Source organism: Ambystoma mexicanum, chromosome 7p (genome assembly GCF_040938575.1).
Source record: "Ambystoma mexicanum isolate Mex_15411 chromosome 7p, UKY_AmexF1_1, whole genome shotgun sequence".
In the NCBI taxonomy this organism is placed as follows: Eukaryota; Metazoa; Chordata; class Amphibia; order Caudata; family Ambystomatidae; genus Ambystoma; species Ambystoma mexicanum.
In genome coordinates, this window is record NC_090939.1 from 20,931,372 (window position 1) to 20,950,048 (window position 18,677).

General features: G+C 47.5%; 1 protein-coding gene across 1 annotated transcript in view; it reads left to right on the forward strand.

Moving 5' to 3' along the window:
• The window catches only part of TRAPPC10 (trafficking protein particle complex subunit 10), a 1,566,314-nt gene that overhangs the window by 815,992 nt on the left and 731,645 nt on the right, over positions 1-18,677 (forward strand). The window contains exon 12 of the mRNA XM_069635677.1: positions 5,399-5,539. Within this exon, the coding sequence (XP_069491778.1) occupies positions 5,399-5,539 (141 nt within the window). The remainder of the gene's footprint in view (positions 1-5,398; positions 5,540-18,677) is intronic.

The following is an 18,677-nucleotide window of genomic DNA, read 5'->3' on the forward strand; positions in this document are numbered from 1 at the left end:
TTACAATGTATTTTATTTATGTTTAATCCTATAATTGTATATATTTGAAAAGCTGCAAGTACAATTATAACAAACAAAAAACAAAATATTTTGGACGGCGAAAAACAGAAGAAACTGTTGTTTTCCTTCAAACTGTGGAAGCATAATAATTGGATGAACTCAAGGGAGACGGTGTCAGCCTTGAAACTGCAAAATGAAATACTGCGTAAAGAAAGAAACCTGGGGAGCGCCCTTTGAAACAGTGCAACATTATTTGACCTTTTTTTCCTGGAAGTGCCGGACACAGTGAAAGACCGGAAGAAACAAAGGGAAAGGGAGCAGCCCTTCCTCTCGTGGAATTTTAATTCCTTTTTGTTTTTGGCACCTTGGAAGTTTGTTTGGAACATATCTTACAGAAATCCGCTTGTACACATTGTTTAGTGTGTAAGGGTCCGTTTAGGGCAGCCACTTGGTCTTCAACATTATCCTTAAACACTGTTGAATGAATGTCTGCTCACAGATAAAGTTCGGTTTGGTCGAGCAATACTGTGTAATGCATGTGCTCGAGTCCAAATTCCAACCTGCCTTATTCTAGGAATCTCCTACCAGTGTGGAAGAAAAGGGCATGAATTAAGAGCATGTAAAAGTTACTCACTGTTGCCACTACTGCACCCCTCACACCATCCATGCATTCCTGTCCATGTTAGTCCTGCTGTAGGCAGATGGAAAAAGAACATGTGGCCATTTACACCGGGCAGAGCATATATACATTGGGCTTCACTGTGCCATCCTGATTCTGGTCTCGTCCCTGTGGCCCCGGCATCCCACTAGTAGGAGGGAAAGGGGCCTGTAAATAGCAGTAGAGTGAGTTGCTAGTGAGCAAAGTTTACAAACGCATGTCTTTTATAAAGAGCATGTAGAGCCACCAATGACTCTTGCATTTTTTGTTTGCACAGCAGTGTGGGCACCACAAAGTAGTGGCGGGCTCTAGGCATTGCAGTACCCCCCTCCTCTGCCCCTGTTACCCCATTTCCCTACATACAATCAAACTGCTTATGTCTGTTATCTGATAATCTCGCGCCAATGGAATTTTTGTTTGTTACCAAATATCCTATCAATTAACCCTGCCAGCTGTAGGCCTGATTATTTATTTCCCAGCTATTCTAAAATCTTTGGCCGTCCCATTTTCAATAGGCTCTCCTAACTCGATTCTAAATGATTTGCAGACTAGATTGCATGGCCATCCCTAATCTCCCCCTGCATTTCTACTAATCTCAAGTCACTTTTAGTTGTTACTTTCTTGGCTTTTCCTCCATTTCTTCAGGACTGAAGTAATCTGTTGTTTTCTTCAGCCCTCCCTCTCTTTCCTACCTGACCTAATCATAAGTACATAAAGTTGGTCTTTTTGGCAGTGACTGAATTGTCACCACTTCATCTCTTTGACCGCCACTGCTGCTAGAATTATCCTGCTTATCAGGAATATCCACCTCATCACTTAAACATGTGACAGCTGGTGTATTCTTTTTGATTGGGGGGGCGGGTGGCACAATCAAAAATATGCCATGACTATGCACGAGTGACGAGGTGTATGCGAGGAAGGCTAAACCAACCAAAGCATTTGTTTTTGGGAGGTTGGTGTCTCCAAGGAAATGGATTAAAAGGGTGTGCGTTTTACAGCACACTTTCTACCTCAAAACCCTTTCCCCTCAGCTTTCATGGGATATTTCCAAACTCATTCCATGTCCCCCTCTCCAACAAACACCTAGAGGCAACCGGGAGTAGTGAAGATTTAACATAGGACTAACATCCCGGTGTAAGGGAAACCGACTGTAGAAAGAAGTTGAGTTGTCCCATTGATAGTCCGGCAGAATTAGGAACTTACTAATTATCACTCACACCTGACTCCACTTTACTATTTTCTACAAAAAGGTGTGGTTTTACAAAGGTGGGAGAGTGAGCTGGGAACGTTGTCTGGACCAGAGAAGCCAAAGAGCAGAGATCAGCAGGATCTACGACCCAGGGGAGAGCGGCATGCCGAGATGCTTGCCCCGCATTGGTGAGGGGCTACAGCGTGGCCAGGGAATCATCTCCAGGGAGCCGGAGCAAAACACAGTTCAGGCTGCTTTTGCCGGTTGGAACATTGCTTGTTCCCTTCGGCCCCAAGGGTATCTGAGTGGGCAGGTGGTGAGACCCTGACATTAGGCCCGCACAACCAGAAGGAACCGCTTGACCTGCTGCTGCTCCGGTGCGTCTCTAGAGAGGGAGACTCAGGAGCATGCGGCTGACTGAAGCGGAGCGGGCATAAAGCGTCGGAGCAGAAAAGAGGAAAGAAATGAAATAAACTAGTAAAGCAAGATAGCGTAAACTAGGAGTGACGGGACACAGAGAGTAAGAGAAAGCAAGAAATGCTGAACCCGCAACCAGCGCAAAGTGAAAGAACTGGAATAAAGAGGGTGCAAGCAACCCGAAAAGAGAAGGGTGCAAGAGACCTGGCAGAGTGGAAAATTTGCTAGTGTGTAGAGGAAAGCTGGAAAAGGGGTCACTGGGCACGGAAAGCTAAAAAGAGTGCAAGTGTGCATGAAAGAAGTTAAAGTGCCAGTGGGCACAAGAAAGACGATAAGAATACAGGGGGGAAAAGAAGGGAGTGCAGAAAACCCCCGAAGGAAAAGTCAAGAGAAGGAAGAGCAGGAAGTTAGAGAAGGGGTAAAGCTTGGAGTGGTCGCACTTGGCAAGAGCGAAGAACCTGGAGTGTTCGAAAGTCTCTGCTATCCCGCAAAAGAATTTTCATATGAAAGAAAGGTACATTCCGACCAGCTGAACTGGTGTTTCAAAACTCAAAAGGCTTAAGCTTGGGAAGGGAACCCTGAGAGGCCTCAAGAGTTGAACTTGTGTTTTGAAACTTGGAAGAGGCTTCTGTCTGGGGACGGGAACACTAAGAGGCCTAACAAAGTGGAATCGTGATTATTTTGTGTTACTGAAGGAATTGAAGCCTGGGGAAGGGAACCCCAAGGCATTCAAGACGTTGACGCGGTTTAAACCATGGATAAGGTCCTATGAGTAGTCACTTTTTGATTTAACTCATTTATTCTGAAAGTGACCATTCTACACCTGTTGAGAAGACCACCTAAAACCAATCCTGGTTTCCTATTTTTGTTGAACCACCACTTTTTGTTTTGAAAATACTTCCAACACATTTTTGTGGAAGGCAAGCATGGGTTGACCGAGGGTGAGGGCAAGCATCGGTTTAGACACAGATTTTTTTTTTGTCCCTTCGAAATATCAGTTAAGGGAACGAGCCCTTTAGTGTTAGGGCCAGTTAGGCATTATACCAACCCAGCATCTTTAGTAGATTAAGGTTATCGAAATGAATATCTTTGAGTCGGGGTCTCTTGATACCATGCCTGTCTCCCAATTCACATGTGCAAATCCACTGTCACTCACACCGTTGAAATAAGCCATAAACTCACAAAAAAACATTCTTGTGCAAATCCTGCATATATAACATGATTAGGTGAGAGGGAAGGGTCCACATTTGGACCCCGACCCGAGGCAGACTGGTAGATAAGGGGTGAAGAGACCTTCATGCACCAGATTTCCCAATGCCCCTGAAGGATTCTGAAGGCCAGGCCATCACTGATGACTTCTCTAATACAAACGTAGAGCTCTGCATGAGTGAAGGCGAGGGCGGGTATTCGCCGGCCTTCACTCATGTAAAGTGCTGTGCAGGGCGTTATGGACACCAGCAATCTTTGCATTTGCAAAGAATTGTAATGCTTTTAGAGCTAATCAAAATGACCCTCTGCATAATTCAAATATATATATTTTATTTCTTTAATCTGCTTACCTTTAGACTTGTAGGTTCCTGAAAATGAAGGGGGAGTGGGTCTCTTCCCTTGCACCCCATATAGGTGAGCCACTCCTGCTTTTAAAGCTGCTAAATAAACTGCTGGCAATAGTACTCTGTCGCTTTGATTACGGCTGCAGCCTCCTCCCTGCCCTCCGCCCTCAACAGTCGTCACAGCTAGTGTCTCCGAACACTTGTACCTAACCAATCCTGGCGTGGGCTTGCACCCCTATCTGGCCTCGCCTCGGCATTCCCTAAACTCTAGCTGACACTCGTCCTCCGTCCACCGTGTACCATCTCCCACTCCTCAGCTCATTTCCAGGAAGGCATCCCCTCGGGATTCTTGGATGAGCCCCTCCTCTCTACACCCACATCACACCCCCTCTGTAATCTGGAAGAACCTATTCATAACGACTTGCTTCAGGCTACAGCCTGCATTGTCTGTTGTGCCCCTGCAATATGTAACAAGGTTTCAAAATGTGCACGCTCACCCCCACCGCCCCCCGTCCCCCCCCCATCCCCTCCCCAACTAGCCCACTGGCTAGTCACAACAGAGTCTTGGCGATCAAGAAATGGTCTTGTGCGTTTGTGGAGTGTTGGGGGGCGGGGGCCAAGTGCCTGGCTAGTAGATTGCAACTTGACACTTTTACTCTTGTAACCAGTGCCCCATTATTCCTTAGCTCGGTATCCTCACTCTTAATGTATTGACTCAGAATTGCCCTGTTGCCCGTGGTTTGCTTTGCAAGTGTTTCTAAGCAATATATTCCCTGCAAGTACAGTGGGTAAGACCTGATGCACAGCATCGCGATAGGTACTTAGGGTTTCAGTGTCTCATGTTTTTTGCAAGGACCTGTGGCCAGTAGAAGCCTTGGTTATAGAAATAGTAGGATCTTCTTTGTTCCAAATCGTCAGTTTTTAGTGTGCAGAGTGTGGGTACTTATGAAGCCTGATGGACTGGGTGCCACCCAAAGAAACGGAAAGCCTGAACCCTTCTATGAGAAGGATTGCAAAAACCAAGTAGGAGTGAATGCAGGGTCTCGAAGTGCAAACTAATGACATCTTGTTGAATGTCTCTCAGTAACATCTACCAATAATTTCTTTGGATCAAAGTACATTTAGAGGGCTGTTCTTTCCATTTCTCATCAGTGCAATACACCTGGGAGGATTGGAGGGTATTTCAGCAACTCAAGGTGTTATAGCAGGTTCACCGACTGTTGTCCACTGCACACAAGTTGTTGTTCCAGATGCGGGGCTTAATCTGTAAAAACTAGCCACCAATACTCCCATTGTAGTTGTAAGGTGTGCCTTCCATAATTGGTAGTAAGAAAGGAGCAGTTCAGTGCAGGTTTCCTGCATCTCCTTTGCTCCATATTTAGGCATTGATTGGCTTTGCTCTGTACCAGCTGCCACCCTGGTCACGCATTCTGCTCCCAGGTCCCCTGCAGGGATCACGCGTTCTGCTCCCAGGTCCCCCACACTGCTAGTTGGTACTTCATTCCATTCTGACAGTAGTGAGCTCCCATATCTAAAATCACATTTATTTACTTTATTTCACTTCTTTTCTTTTTTACTCAGGCGGAAAAAAGGTCCTGAGAAAGCAGAGCCTTACCTTCAAGGGGCACTGAAAACCTACCTAGCAGAGGGATGGGCACTCCCTATCACGCACACAAGGAAACAGCTGGCAGAATGTCAGAAGCAGCTTGGTCAAACTGAGAGGTATCTTCTTTTGAAATGTTGTGCACACTCCATGCATTGCTTACCTTACAGACCAACAATTCTGCCATTCATCATTGCAAAAGCAAACTCCTTCCTCTTGGGCTGCAGTTTCCAAAGCTTTCTGTTTGACTCTAGTGTCTGAAGCTCCAACCTCTGTTTCAGAAGGTCCTATGCAGCGTCTGAAGCACGGGGGCGGCGGTGTGAGGACCCCACTGACTGTGGAACATGAAGCTCTGTCCCCTCTGACTGCAGTGTCTAAAGCTTTGCCCCTCTCTGGCTGTGGCGCGTGAAGCTCTGTCCCCTCTGGCTGCAGTGTCTAAAGCTTTGCCTCTCTGGCTGTGGCGTGTGAAGCTCTGTCCCCTCTGGCTGCAGTGTCTAAAGCTTTGCCCCTCTGGCTGTGGCGCGTGAAGCTCTGTCCCCTCTGGCTGCAGTGTCTAAAGCTTGACCCCTCTCTGGCTGTGGCGCATGAAGCTCTGTCCCCTCTGGCTGCAGTGTCTAAAGCTTTGCCCCTCTGGCTGTGGCGCATGAAGCTGTCTCCTTTGGCTGCAGTGTCTAAAGCTTGACCCCTCTCTGGCTGTGGCGCATGAAGCTCTGTCCCCTCTGGCTGCAATGTATAAATCTATTGTCTTTCTGGCTCCATTTTTGAATATGCCGATCTCCCTACTGGCTCTGCTTTTTGAGCTCACGCCCTCATTTAGCTCTGCTTTTTGAAACCCACTCCTTTCTGGTTTTGGTTTCTGAACCCTCTTCTTCCCCCGGCTCCTCGGATGCAGTTATGAAGAGGTCTCCTTCATAGTTCACTTTTGAGTGATTTTTCAAACACATTTCTGCCATCGGGTTTTCCAGTGGCAGTAAGTGTACGGATACAAAACTGGGGAAATAAATCAATGGGAAAATGCATCATCGTCTTGACTCAGATGCATAGATCCAAAATGGGACTAAGGCACTCTTAGGGAGATGCGTGCTCCTGGCGGCGTGGTGCCGCCATCTCTGCTCCTGTGAGCTAGAACTGGGACTTAACTTGCTATAAACCACGACTGCAAAGCTGCCCATTACTCGATACACTCCTGATAGTGACAGTGACTTTAGGTACTTACCTGCTTCTGGCCATTGCTCCTGCATCCATCTTGGGTGCGTTTCAGGCCAGATTCTGTATTTATATTGTGTGACCTTGATTCTGTCCTTGTGAAATACTTGGTTACATTGGGCTCCTGTAAAGTATTCCTGTGTCTTGTTACTATCGGCCTAAATGTATTCTTGACTGTGGGTTTCCTCCGGGGATGGTTGCTCAAGATCTGCTTTTATCCCTACTGGTCCATATGATACGCAGGGGTGCACAATTTAGCGGAAAGGACAAATGTACCATACACGGATCATACAGTGGGCCACACCATCTGCTGATGAGCGGGTTGTAGGGACAGTTTCATGAATGACACTTAAAATAAAAAAATAAATCTAAGCATGGGTTTTGAGGTCTCCATTTTAATCTATTGCTCTGTTTTAACTGTGATACAATGCTTTACAATGGTATTACTACTTTGATTTATTGTCATTATGGGACTGACACATGTTTTAAATAGAAGTAAAACTGCAGGTATCCGGATGCAAAGACAAGTGACTTTAGGGCAGGTGACACTTCATTAAACTCATGTGACTTGGAGGGCCATAAATGATGTGCTGAAGGACCGCATTTGGCCCGCGGGCCTTATGTTGTGCACCCCTGCGTATAGCATGCGTTTGGATGGAACATGGTACTCCGCCCCTGCGTATAGCATGCGTTTGGATGGAGCATGGTACTCCGCCCCTGCGTATAGCATGCGTTTGGATGGAGCATGGTACTCCGCCCGTGCGTATAGCATACGTTTGGATGGAGCATGGTACTCCGCCCGTGCGTATAGCATTCGTTTGGATGGAGCATGTTACTGCACCCCTGTGTGTAGCATGTGTTTGGATGGAGCATGTTACCGCACCCCTGCGTATAGCATGTTGGATGGAACATGGTACTATGTGCTGGAGGTTTAGGATGGGCCTTAGGTTGTGCACCCCTGCGTATAGCATGCATTTGGATGGAGCATGGTACTCCGCCCCTGCGTATAGCATGCGTTTGGATGGAGCATGGTACTCCGCCCCTGCGTATAGCATGCGTTTGGAAGGAGCATGGTACTCCGCCCGTGCGTATAGCATTAGTTTGGATGGAGCATGTTACTGCACCCCTGCGTATAGCATGCGTTTGGATGGAACATGGTACTATGTGCTGGGGGTTTAGGACGGGCCTTAGGTTGTGCACCCCTGCGTATAGCATGCGTTTGGATGGAGCATGGTACTCCGCCCCTGCGTATAGCATGCGTTTGGATGGAGCATGGTACTCCGCCCCTGCATATAGCATGCGTTTGGATGGAGCATGGTACTCCGCCTCTGCGTATAACATTCGTTTGGATGGAGCATGGTACTGCGCCCCTGTGTGTAGCATGTGTTTGGATGGAGCATGTTACTGCACCTCTGCGTGTAGCATGCGTTTGGTTTAAACATGGTACTATGTGCTGGAGGTTTAGGACAGGCCTTAGGTTGTGTACCCCTGCGTATAGCATGCGTTTGGATGGAACATGGTACTATGTGCTGGTGGTTTAGGACGGGCCTTAGGTTGTGCACCCCTGCGTATAGCATGTGTTTGGATGGAACATGATACTACACCCCTGCGTATAGCATGTGTTTGGATGGATCATGTTACTGCACCCCTGCGTATAGCATGTGTTTGGATGGAACATGGTACTATGTGCTGGTGGTTTAGGACGGGCCTTAGGTTGTGCACCCCTGCGTATAGCATGCGTTTGGATGGAGCATGGTACTCCGCCCCTGCGTATAGCATGCGTTTGGATGGAGCATGGTACTCCGCCCCTGCGTATAGCATGCGTTTGGATGAAGCATGTTACTGCACCCCTGTGTGTAGCATGCATTTGGGTGGAGCATGTTACTGCACCCCTGCATATAGCATGCGTTTGGATGGAGCATGTTACTGCACCCCTGCGTATAGCATGCGTTTGGATGGAACATCGTACTCGGCCCCTGCGTATAGCATGCGTTTGAATGGAGCATGTTACTGCACCCCTGCATATAGCATGCGTTTGGATGGAGCATGGAACTGTGTGCTATAGGTTTAGGAGTACTTTGATCCGTGTGTGATATCTTGGGTACTGATAATGACTTGTGTACATGCAATGTCTCAATGTCGGGGTTCCCTTGTTCTGTCCCCTGTTTACCCTACTTGTGCAGAACCTAACACCAGATGGTCTTAACGGAGCACTGCTGCTTTTTTAATTTGTACACTGGTTCCATCATGTGCTTTTATATGTGTGACTTTAATAAAGTGTATATTTCTTCAGTATACTAGTGTTGAAGGTTTTCTTTAGTTAACTGTGAACCAACTAAACTGCCCTCTCCCACGTTTGGCTGCCATGTCATTTGTTAGGAAAGATTGTCCTTTTTGCTGCTTTCCCTCCATAACACATCAGGGACTCACTTATGTTTGCTATTGTTTTGAACGGTTCCTTATTTGTGAAGGTAAGTGAAGTCTTTGTTCCACTTACCTTGCTAAGCTATTCTTTTGGGGGAGCTGATTGGTCCCTATGGCCACCAGTGCAGGAGAACTCTAACTTCCATCATAACTTTCTTTGATTATGTTTTCTGCACACCGCACCTTATGTTAAGTGTGGTAGGGACAATTTGTGTCCCTGTAACGTTAACCAACTTTATGGTTTGTGGTATGTGTCCAGGATGGGCTGGTGGCAGCAGATACCTTTGCTGTAGTTTTCTTTTTTATAGTCTTGGGCACTTCTAAAATTTCCTGTTTAATGTCAAATAAAGTACCATATATACTCTTAAAATGGCAGTGCCACGAGATTTTCACAGGTCCTTTGGCCATCTTCTATTTTGACCTTCCTGCCCTAGCCAGATTTTCCATATATGCCAAGCCTTTTCCCGATGTCATTTAGTGTTCAGCCGCAGCATCTTGGAATGTGATTGCGAGGCGTCACCTGGAATGTTAATAGTTGAATGTTTGAATATGGGGAAGATCTAAAGGAAGTCAGTTGAAGCCTGACAGCTGAAGGGGCTGGATGCTACTACACTCTTATCCTTTGTTCTTACTTGCCTTAATAGATCAACATCCTACCTTCCTCCAAGGACGTTGTCTTTATTTCATCTGGCAACAAGCTGCCCTGGTGTTGGCTGCGGTGGAGGACAGGGCAGCTGGCATTTGGACCCTCCCAAGCTGGTGCTTGAGATCTCATCTGTGCGATGGTAGGCCCAGAGGAGGGGGCGCACCAAGCTGCTGTTGTGTCTGGCCCGTATGCGAAAGCCTTGTGGGACGTGTAGCAGCCAGCTGGGCCGAGGGCAGGGATTATTGTTGTGCTCGACCGAGAAGGTCGCCTCGGACAAGGCCGCTTGGTTGTCCTGGCAAAGGGGAGATTCTGCTGATGGTGCAGCAAGCAATGGGATGAAGAGAGGGTCCCTGGAATGGCCCTCATGTCCCCTATGCGCATGTCAGACCGAAGGATATAAAACAAGAGATGCCACTCACTGTTTGGCCAACCACCGGGTGAACCAGTGTATCCCCACGTATGGGAACAGATATTCTCTTAGACAACCATTCAAACCCTATCCAGCTGATGTCTTCGCCGAGACAGGTGCCTCATCACTGGATCAGGTTGACTGATGATAACCAGCTCTGCTGATGTCACTAGTGACAGCACGACATAGCAAGACACGCGCACACACACGAAGAATATGCTTACGCCGTTCTGTAGATTGAGGACAGAGACATATACATACTGTCAAAAGCTTTTGCTGTTCACTAGCCAAATGCAAGACAGCAAAGCATATATGGAGCTAGCTTGCAATCGCTTCATCGCACCTAACCATAAGGCGCTACAGGGACATATAAGGCACCCATAAGGGCTCGATCAATACTAATCTATAAAGTAGAAAGCACTAGAATATATATATATAGGGAAACCATAGGAGAGCTGTAGTGAATTTGCATGAAACCATAGGCCTCAAAATATGGAAGAGATGCAGACTCTACAGCACGAAGCACAGAGCCAATGTTCGCGGACAAGGGCAGGTGAATAATTCCTTATTTTCAAGGCAGTGAGCCACCTGTGCAATGCAGAATACAATCCTCAATTTCAGTCCGAAAGGCTCAGTTTCGTGGTCCTCGCCCACGTGACCCAGCTGACCCAAACAATGGCCTTATACTCATGATGGGAAGAGGGGCTGTTTCCAGCGTAGCAGACAAGACAGATTCATGCGTTGTCCACAGAACATTGCTACCTGCAGGCACTCTCCCAGGCTAGGTGGCTATATTAGTGGCAACAATGGGGACATACAGTTGTTCCCATTACTTTGAAAAGGTACACAAAGCGCTGTGGACAGAACAGGGTAGCAGGCCTGGGGAGACCCACTCCAGCTAATCTAGGTGCTCCAACCCAGAGGTGGCGTATAATGTTACAGGGGCCAATGGTAATTGTGCAACCCTGAAACAAAGTAATAGATAGTTTTTGGGGATAGTCTCAGGCGAACCCACCTGACTTGGGAAGACCAATGGAATAACTCACATAGGGGATTTCCATAAGTGATACCACCCGAGCTACCCAATGGTACGACGATTATGTTTTCGGGATGGGTTGGTGGCTGTGATATCACTAAAACAAAACCAAGTGATGCGGGCTCAGGAGCTGTGATTGCCGGAGATGATGGTGTTTCCCTGTCTCATCCTGTGTGCTCTGCCCTGGATTAGGATTGCGGCACCGTGTGGAGTGTTGCAGCGTTGATGTTGTGCCAGTCTGTCTTGACGTACCCCAGGCAGGTTTGCGTGCTGCTGCAATTCCACAGTCCATAACGGCCTGGAGGAGTATCAGCGAGCTGCCTCTGGGTGACTTGCAAGCTAGAGGAAAGCAACTGTGAGCGTGAAGGACTGTGGTGGCCATCGTGGTTGCTGGAGCAACTGTGATCAACAGTAAACCAGAGATGACGGGAGAGAAGTTGCCATATTGGCTATCATGGACACTTACATAATCAACTGCATAGTAGGCAATACTCGATCTTCTTCGTCACAGTGGTGCGGCAGATTTTGGATTGGTTATTATAATCAACTGCATCTTAGGCTACGCTGTGCATTCTCTTCGCAGTGGTTTGGCAGATTTTGGAAAGAGACATCTCCCACTTAGACAAGTATTTTCTTTGTTGCAGTGCTGAATTTTGGTTGTTTATTATGGCACCCAGGATATAACTGTTTTCTCTGTAAGTGCACCTCTGTTTCCTCTAAAGATATGGCAAATATCCCTGGTCCTGCGTTCTTCCTTCCTCAAGGTGGAAAGCCCTTGATTAGGTGGAGAGACTGGAAGGAGGATGTCCTTAAGTTTGTGCTGGCAGTGTATTGTCCGACTCACTCGGTGTGGAAAGATTCACTTCTCTATCATCGCTTGGGCCATGGCAGTCGAGAAACATTGTAGAGGCTTCCGGCACCACATCTGACGATGGGATGGCCTTAAATGTGTTTAAATCCAGTTTGGCCAAGCTCGATACACATTTTAAATATGAAGGAGAATAAGATTCTTGCTTGCTACTGCTTTGTCACCCGGGAACAGAAGAAAGGAGAGCACATTGAGGAATTTGTAACAGTCCTGTGAGGTTTGGCCGTTAAGTGTAATTTGGCTTGTGCCATCAGGAAGAGAGTTTAAGAGATCAGTTTGTGATTACATGTTTGTATGGTAAGGTCTGTGAAGAACTTTGGAGAGAGAAGGATCCCAATTTGGACCGGGCCATAGAGCTTGCAAAAGCAGGTGGAACACACTGCCTCATGCATTAAGGAACTGTCTAAGCAGACAATCAAGGGTGGTAGTCTGCCGAAGCCAATCTGGTACGCAGAGACAAGGCTGCCTCCAAGTGTAACAACAGGAAATCATTTTACAGAGACAGGCGGTGAAGTGAAAAAGCGAGACCAGTTTAAGGGGGGTATGCCCTTTAGCAGAGAAGGGCCTGCCTATCGTCATATGGGACACACTGTTCGTTGAGATGTGGTAGCATGCAGCATTTGGCCATGGGCAAAGAGTGCATTGCAGTGTTTGTGGAGTGTAGACTGCATGGTCAAATAGGGCACTTGGCTAAATGTTGCAGGCTAGCGGTCTCGGGCAGTGTCAATGAGAATTGTGGAGATGAGGATGACTGTTTATGGTGGTTTGGAGGTGGTTGCAGGTGGTAAATGCTATATGTGAGGTGAAAATTAAGAGACCCAAAGGCATGGTGGGAGTGAATTGGGTTAAGTATACCCTGACCAATTCGGCAATTTTGGGTGAATTAGTTATCCTGTTTGTTGAAAGAGGCCATTGTCAAGGCTCACCCATATGGTGAGAAACCCATTGTTATCATTGGCGAGTTGCAAGCCAATTTAACTTATAAGGGGAGGAATACCGTCAGTCGAGTGTTTGCCACCGATGTTAGTGGGAATTTATCATGGAGCTGTTGGGCTATGTTGGGAGTTAAGCTTGACACTAATGCGACAGAGCAAGTGTACACCAGTGCCAGTAATGAGGTTGCAGCGATTAAGAAGTTGGATGAGAGTGAAGTGACAAAGTGGGCTCCAGGCATTTTTGAAGAAAAAGGTAGGTTGTCTCAAAGGTTTCATCCTTTGAATCATACTTTAGAGGGATGCTGTTCCCTCGGTTGCCAAACTACGATCAGTACCCATGTTCAGGAAGGAGTTTAAAGTGGAACTGGAGAGGATGTGGCAAGAGTGAGTAATTGAACGTAAGTATGCCTCAGAGTTGGTCAGCCCCATAGCAGTAGTGAGGAAGAGTAATGGATCTAGAAGGCTGTGCATTGACCTCAGAGAAGTTAATAAGAATGTGGGCACTGAGAGCTTTCCGTTGCCCAAAGTCGATGCGTTGATGGCCGACTTGGCAGGTTCGAGGGTTTACTCCATCTTAAATTTGAGGTCCATGTATTATCAAATCTGCATGCACCCTGAGTCGTATACTCCCTTTTATCACTCATGTAGGTATGTTCAAATGCGTGAGGATGCAGTTTGGGTTGGTCTCCGTGCCCACCGTGTTTCAGAAGGGTATGTACAAGGTGCTTGCTGGGGTAAAGTTTTACCAGGGTGACATTCTTGTTTGGGATAGTGACCGAGAAGAGCATAATTTCAAGTTGAGCTGGTTTAACTTGTGAGAGGAAGGTCTCGCGTTGACAATGGAGAAGTACAGATTTGGCAGGTCTTCCATGGGCTACCTAGGCTACAACTTGTCTGCTCAAGGGGGACTGCCAAAACTGAGTACATTTGGACATTGCTGAGATGTCTCAGCCCCCTCATCCCCTGTCCCCCAAGAACAAGGATGGTGCTAGCCTCGTTTTTGGGCTTGATCAAATATTACTCGAAGTTTGTGAAGGGTTTGGCAAACCAGACCACCTCTTTCGCTTCATGGAAACTCAGAGGTTGAGAATCCATATTCTTTTTATAGAACAGGAATCCCTGGCAGTTGTGTGGGGAGTAATGACATTTTGTGTCTATTTGTATGGAACACTGCACTGACCATAAACTCTTGGTGTCGATCTTTAACAAGAAGCGCCTTGAGGAGTGGTGTGAAGTCAAACATCTCATGTGTGAAGGCATCATGAAGCAAGACAGGCAACAGATTCAAAGTTAAAAGCAATCTGATTCATTAAAGTGTTAGGATGGTAGAAGGCCTAATTTGCCCTATGATAAGGTGGGATTTCCCTACCTGAACAAAACTAAGGAAAGTCTGAGTCAAAGAGTATAACTTAAGTCTGTGTCGAAAACCTATCTGTACCCTCACAACTAAAGCTGAACAACATGTAGGGATGTCAATAGCCAAAGCAATAGTAATCAACACAATTTTGAGCTTCTTCCAGCTCTTAGCTTCTTCAGCTCCCCTTCCCCAAGTTGAAAACAGCTCCATAAAAGTCTCCAGATTACCTTTGTCAAGTCCAATGTAATACACTTGCACACAATCCTCAGGGTTCCCTTCCCCAAGTTTCAAGCAACACCGTTCAAAAGAAACTAGTCTTGAGGCTCCATCCTCAAGCCACCTCTTGCAGCTGCCTAAGGTTCAGGGTTCCCTTCCCCAAGACTTTAATGTAACAACCAGTATTTGCTTACAGTGCTTCTCCTTGGTTTTATTTCATAATGTCCATGGCTTTCACAATTTAGGGCTCACTGGTCTAGGTGCAGTTGTCAAACCAAATGGTCCACCCATCACAGGTCGCGCAGCAGGATCCCTAGGCTCATGCAGGTTCACATTCACTTAGTTTCTCTTTGTCGGCCTCTGGGCTTTATTGGCAGTTTTACACTCGTACTTCTCCTGGTTTGCATCTTGGCGTTGGCATTGCGTGTCATGCACATCTTGCCAGACTTTGGCCTTGTCGCACTGTATCCATCCATAAAAGGTCAGTTTATGGTGGTCTGCTTCATTCCCCACCTTTCTATTACTCTTTCACTCTTACGCTTTTTCATAGGCTGCTTTCTCTCGGGCACTTTGCTTTCTTATCTTTCATCATTTGCTTTGCTCATAAAGTTTCTCCATTTAGTGTTCGGAATGCTTAATTTCAAGGTTTCCTTCCGTTTGCTATTCAGTATTGCGTAATGCAGCTTAGTTGCTAATTTGCATTCATTTTGGTACTCAAAACGTACAACTCAATTTAGTTTCAAGTTTATATTTGGGTCGGTATTCAATATGCATAGTTCAGCTTAATTTCAAGTTTTTATTCAGTTTGGTATAACTTTACATATATGATCCTCTAGGAATGTTCAGGCTTGTGACTGTCTTCCTCCTGACACTTGTCGGTCCTCTGCGTTCCTTCCCAGCGGCTCCCGCTGGTTTTTGCTTCCCAGGCGCAGGCCAGTCTTCACGAGCCCCTCTCGCATGCCGGGTGATGTCTTCACCCCGCTGCCAATTCCAGAGCTTCTGCACGGACGCAAACCGCGTCCTCTCTTCTTGCTTGCTAGCGGCTCCGGCTGCGCACTTTCCAACCCAGAGGCTCCCAGATCTGTGGCAACTGCAAGGCCCACTTGCCTTGAGCTCCACAAGTTCTCTGGCATATCAGCCGGCATCCTGGCTTCTTCATCGGTACCACCACCGCTGCCTCCTCATGACACAGGTCCCCTGCTGGTCTCCCTGTTGCTCTTTGCAAGTGGTGAAAGGTAGGTTCAGTGTTCATTACTCTTAGTCACCTCTTCCTCGTCCCAGTACTATCAAAAGTTGAATGTAGGCAAATGAGGGGAGAAGTTCTACAATAGCCCATAAATGCTGGGTGAAGGTTAGGTTGGTCTTCCATAGGGAAAGGGGATACCATATCTCGCCTGTGGGTACCCCAATCCTCAAGGAACCTCCAGCCAGGTGATCCTCCCACGCTGCTCCACCCCCAGGGTCAGGATCCAAAAGCAATGGCCTTTCCCTGGCCACCTGGGAAAAGGATCCAGGGGGGAGTAGGAGTGAGAATACCCTCAGTTTTCTCACATAGGGGACAAGTGGAAGGATGGTGAACAATGTGCGAGGGTGTGAGTGACTTTAGGAGGGTCAAGTATGAGTTCTCTATAGAGAGTGGGAGTTTGTGTCTAGGGGACATATATTATTGGTCCCGAGTGCCATGAGAGAAACTGTTGATTTAGTCACATGAGCATTTGTAGGATGAAATCCTTAATTAGTTTGGATTTTTGGTGGCCGCACATGGATAACTTTGTTGAGATGCGAATCAAGGAGTGTGAAGAATGTCGTAACAGTTACAAAAGTACTAGAGACCAGGGTTCCCCCTATGGTTGGTCCCTAGGTTCCCAGGATGCATTGGGGTACATTAGCGGTGGATTTGTTTGAAATGTTAAATGTTTCTGGGTCCAGGGCAGTCATGTAGTGGTATTGACGGATTTGCTTGCTAAATTGTCAGTGGTTGGGGTACTCTGGGATGTCACCTCCAGGAACTTGATTACATTTCTGGAAAATGTGTTCTGGAGGGAGCGTGCTCTGGCACAACTGATTAGTGATAATGGGCCACAGTTGGTGTCAAATGAATTTCAGCTTTGGCTCATGGAGAAAGGTGATTGTGCACAAACAAATTGTTTTGTATCATCCCCAGATTACCGTTGTGTAGAGCGGTTCAACTGAAATCATTGTGGATGGTGTGAGGTCTGTGATGAACAGGGATTGGCAGAAATATTTACTTTGAGGGGATTGTGTCCTCCAACATATTCCACATCTATGGCAGTAATGACCACAGCTGTGCTGCTTCGGATAAATTTTCGCCGTAGGCGTCCTGCGTTGTTGACGTCAATACGCTGTCCGTCGAGGGTCGACGTCACTGGATGTTATATATAGGACGCACGGCGCCCATAGCCTCGGTTCCGTTTTTTCTGCGAACCTGTTCGCGTCGGAATCACGGCGCGCTCGGTTCTTTTAATTTGCAAAAAAAATCTTCGTCTTCTTCTACCCCGAAGTCTGGCTTTAAAAAGTGTCGGGACTGCGGTTCCAAAATGTCCATCACGGACCCGCACGACGTCTGCCTCTGGTGCCTCGGCGAAAGCCACGCCACCATCGGAGGTGGAAGAAGGGTCTGATGATGAGGAGGTGGTGGTGCATCCTGAGGTTCCTGATGACCTGTTGTCTGGTCACAGTCAAATGGAAGACCTCGGTCAGTCCTTACATGATGCCAGTGGTCTTGACACCTCTCCGGAGGTTGAGTTTGGCAGGCCTGAGCCTGGCACGCATGCCGAATCCTCATATAGGCGTCTCATGTTGAGGGTGACTGAGTACTTGGGGTGGTCTGCTCCATCTGTTGATTTTCTTCAGGATGATCTGACAGATATCCTGGACCGAGGTCAACCCACTGACCCGGTGTTGCCATTTCATATGGCTTTGCAATGAAGGGTGGCTGCGGCTTGGGCTGCTCCGGAGAGTCTCCCAGCAGTGAATAAGTCACTTCCGAAAAAATACCGTCCAGCCAGTGGTGACCCCTGCTACTTGTCAACACACCCCACTCCGGAGAGTTTGATGGTGCAGGGGGCTACGGCCCCAGCGAAGCAGGCTGCGTACCCTACCATCCCTCTTGATAGGGACGACAAGCGCTTTGATGGTTGGGTGAAGGTATTTTCTTCTGGGGGTATGGCTTTAAAGGCAGCCAACTCAGTTTGTGCCTTGGCAAGATTCACTCTCTTTGTGGAATTTTGCATATCTGGCGGCTGAGCATATTCCCGAAGGGGAAGAACGGGATGTTTTTCTAGCCCTCATGCAAGATGGCAAGGATGCCATGTGTGAATCCGTTCAGTCGGGTCTGGACATGGCAGACTGTGTCAGCCGGTCCAAGGCTGCAAGCACCGTGATATTCAGGTTTTCGTGGTTGCGGAAGTCAGGGTTTGCTCCTGATGTGCAATCCCGGTTTCTCAACAAGCCCTTTGATGGTGTCCATCTCTTTGGCTGAAGAGAGACTTGAAAGGTTGCAGACCTCCAAAGCTGCAGCAAAGTCTTTGAGCGCTGCAGTACGTCAACCTCTGCCTTTTCGCCCTAGGGGACAACAATGGAGGGGAGGTTCCTTTCAGTAGTACTCTTCCTTTGGTAGATCGAGAGGAGCTGCCAGTCAAAGGGGCCACTGTAGGAGTACCAGAGGTGGAAAGCAAGGCACTCGAGGTGCCAAGGCCGCTCAGGCAGTTGCCTCTTTGCCCTCAGGCACTGCCGCGTCCGCTCAGTCATGAGGCCATGTCCCATGGTTCGCCGGTTGGGGGCAGACTGGCGCAGCTTCTTGGATAATGGTGTGCCATAACTTTAGATGTGTGGGTTCTGGAGATCATAACCTACAGCTACTGTCTTCCCCTTTCGGCAGAGGCCTCACGACAATCCACCGGGGAAGCTCTCTTTGAAGCATCAGGATCCGCTCCTTGCGCAGGAAATCCTATCCCTGCTGGAGAAAGGCGCCATAGAACTGGCGCTTGTAGCGGAGAGGAACAAGGGATGGTATTCCCCTTATTTTTTTATTCTGGAAAAAGACAGAGGATTGAGACCCATCATTAACTTGCGGGGGCTGAACAAGCTCCTCAGGAAGGACAAGTTCAAGATTGTAACTCGTAAGTCCTCCAGGCCCT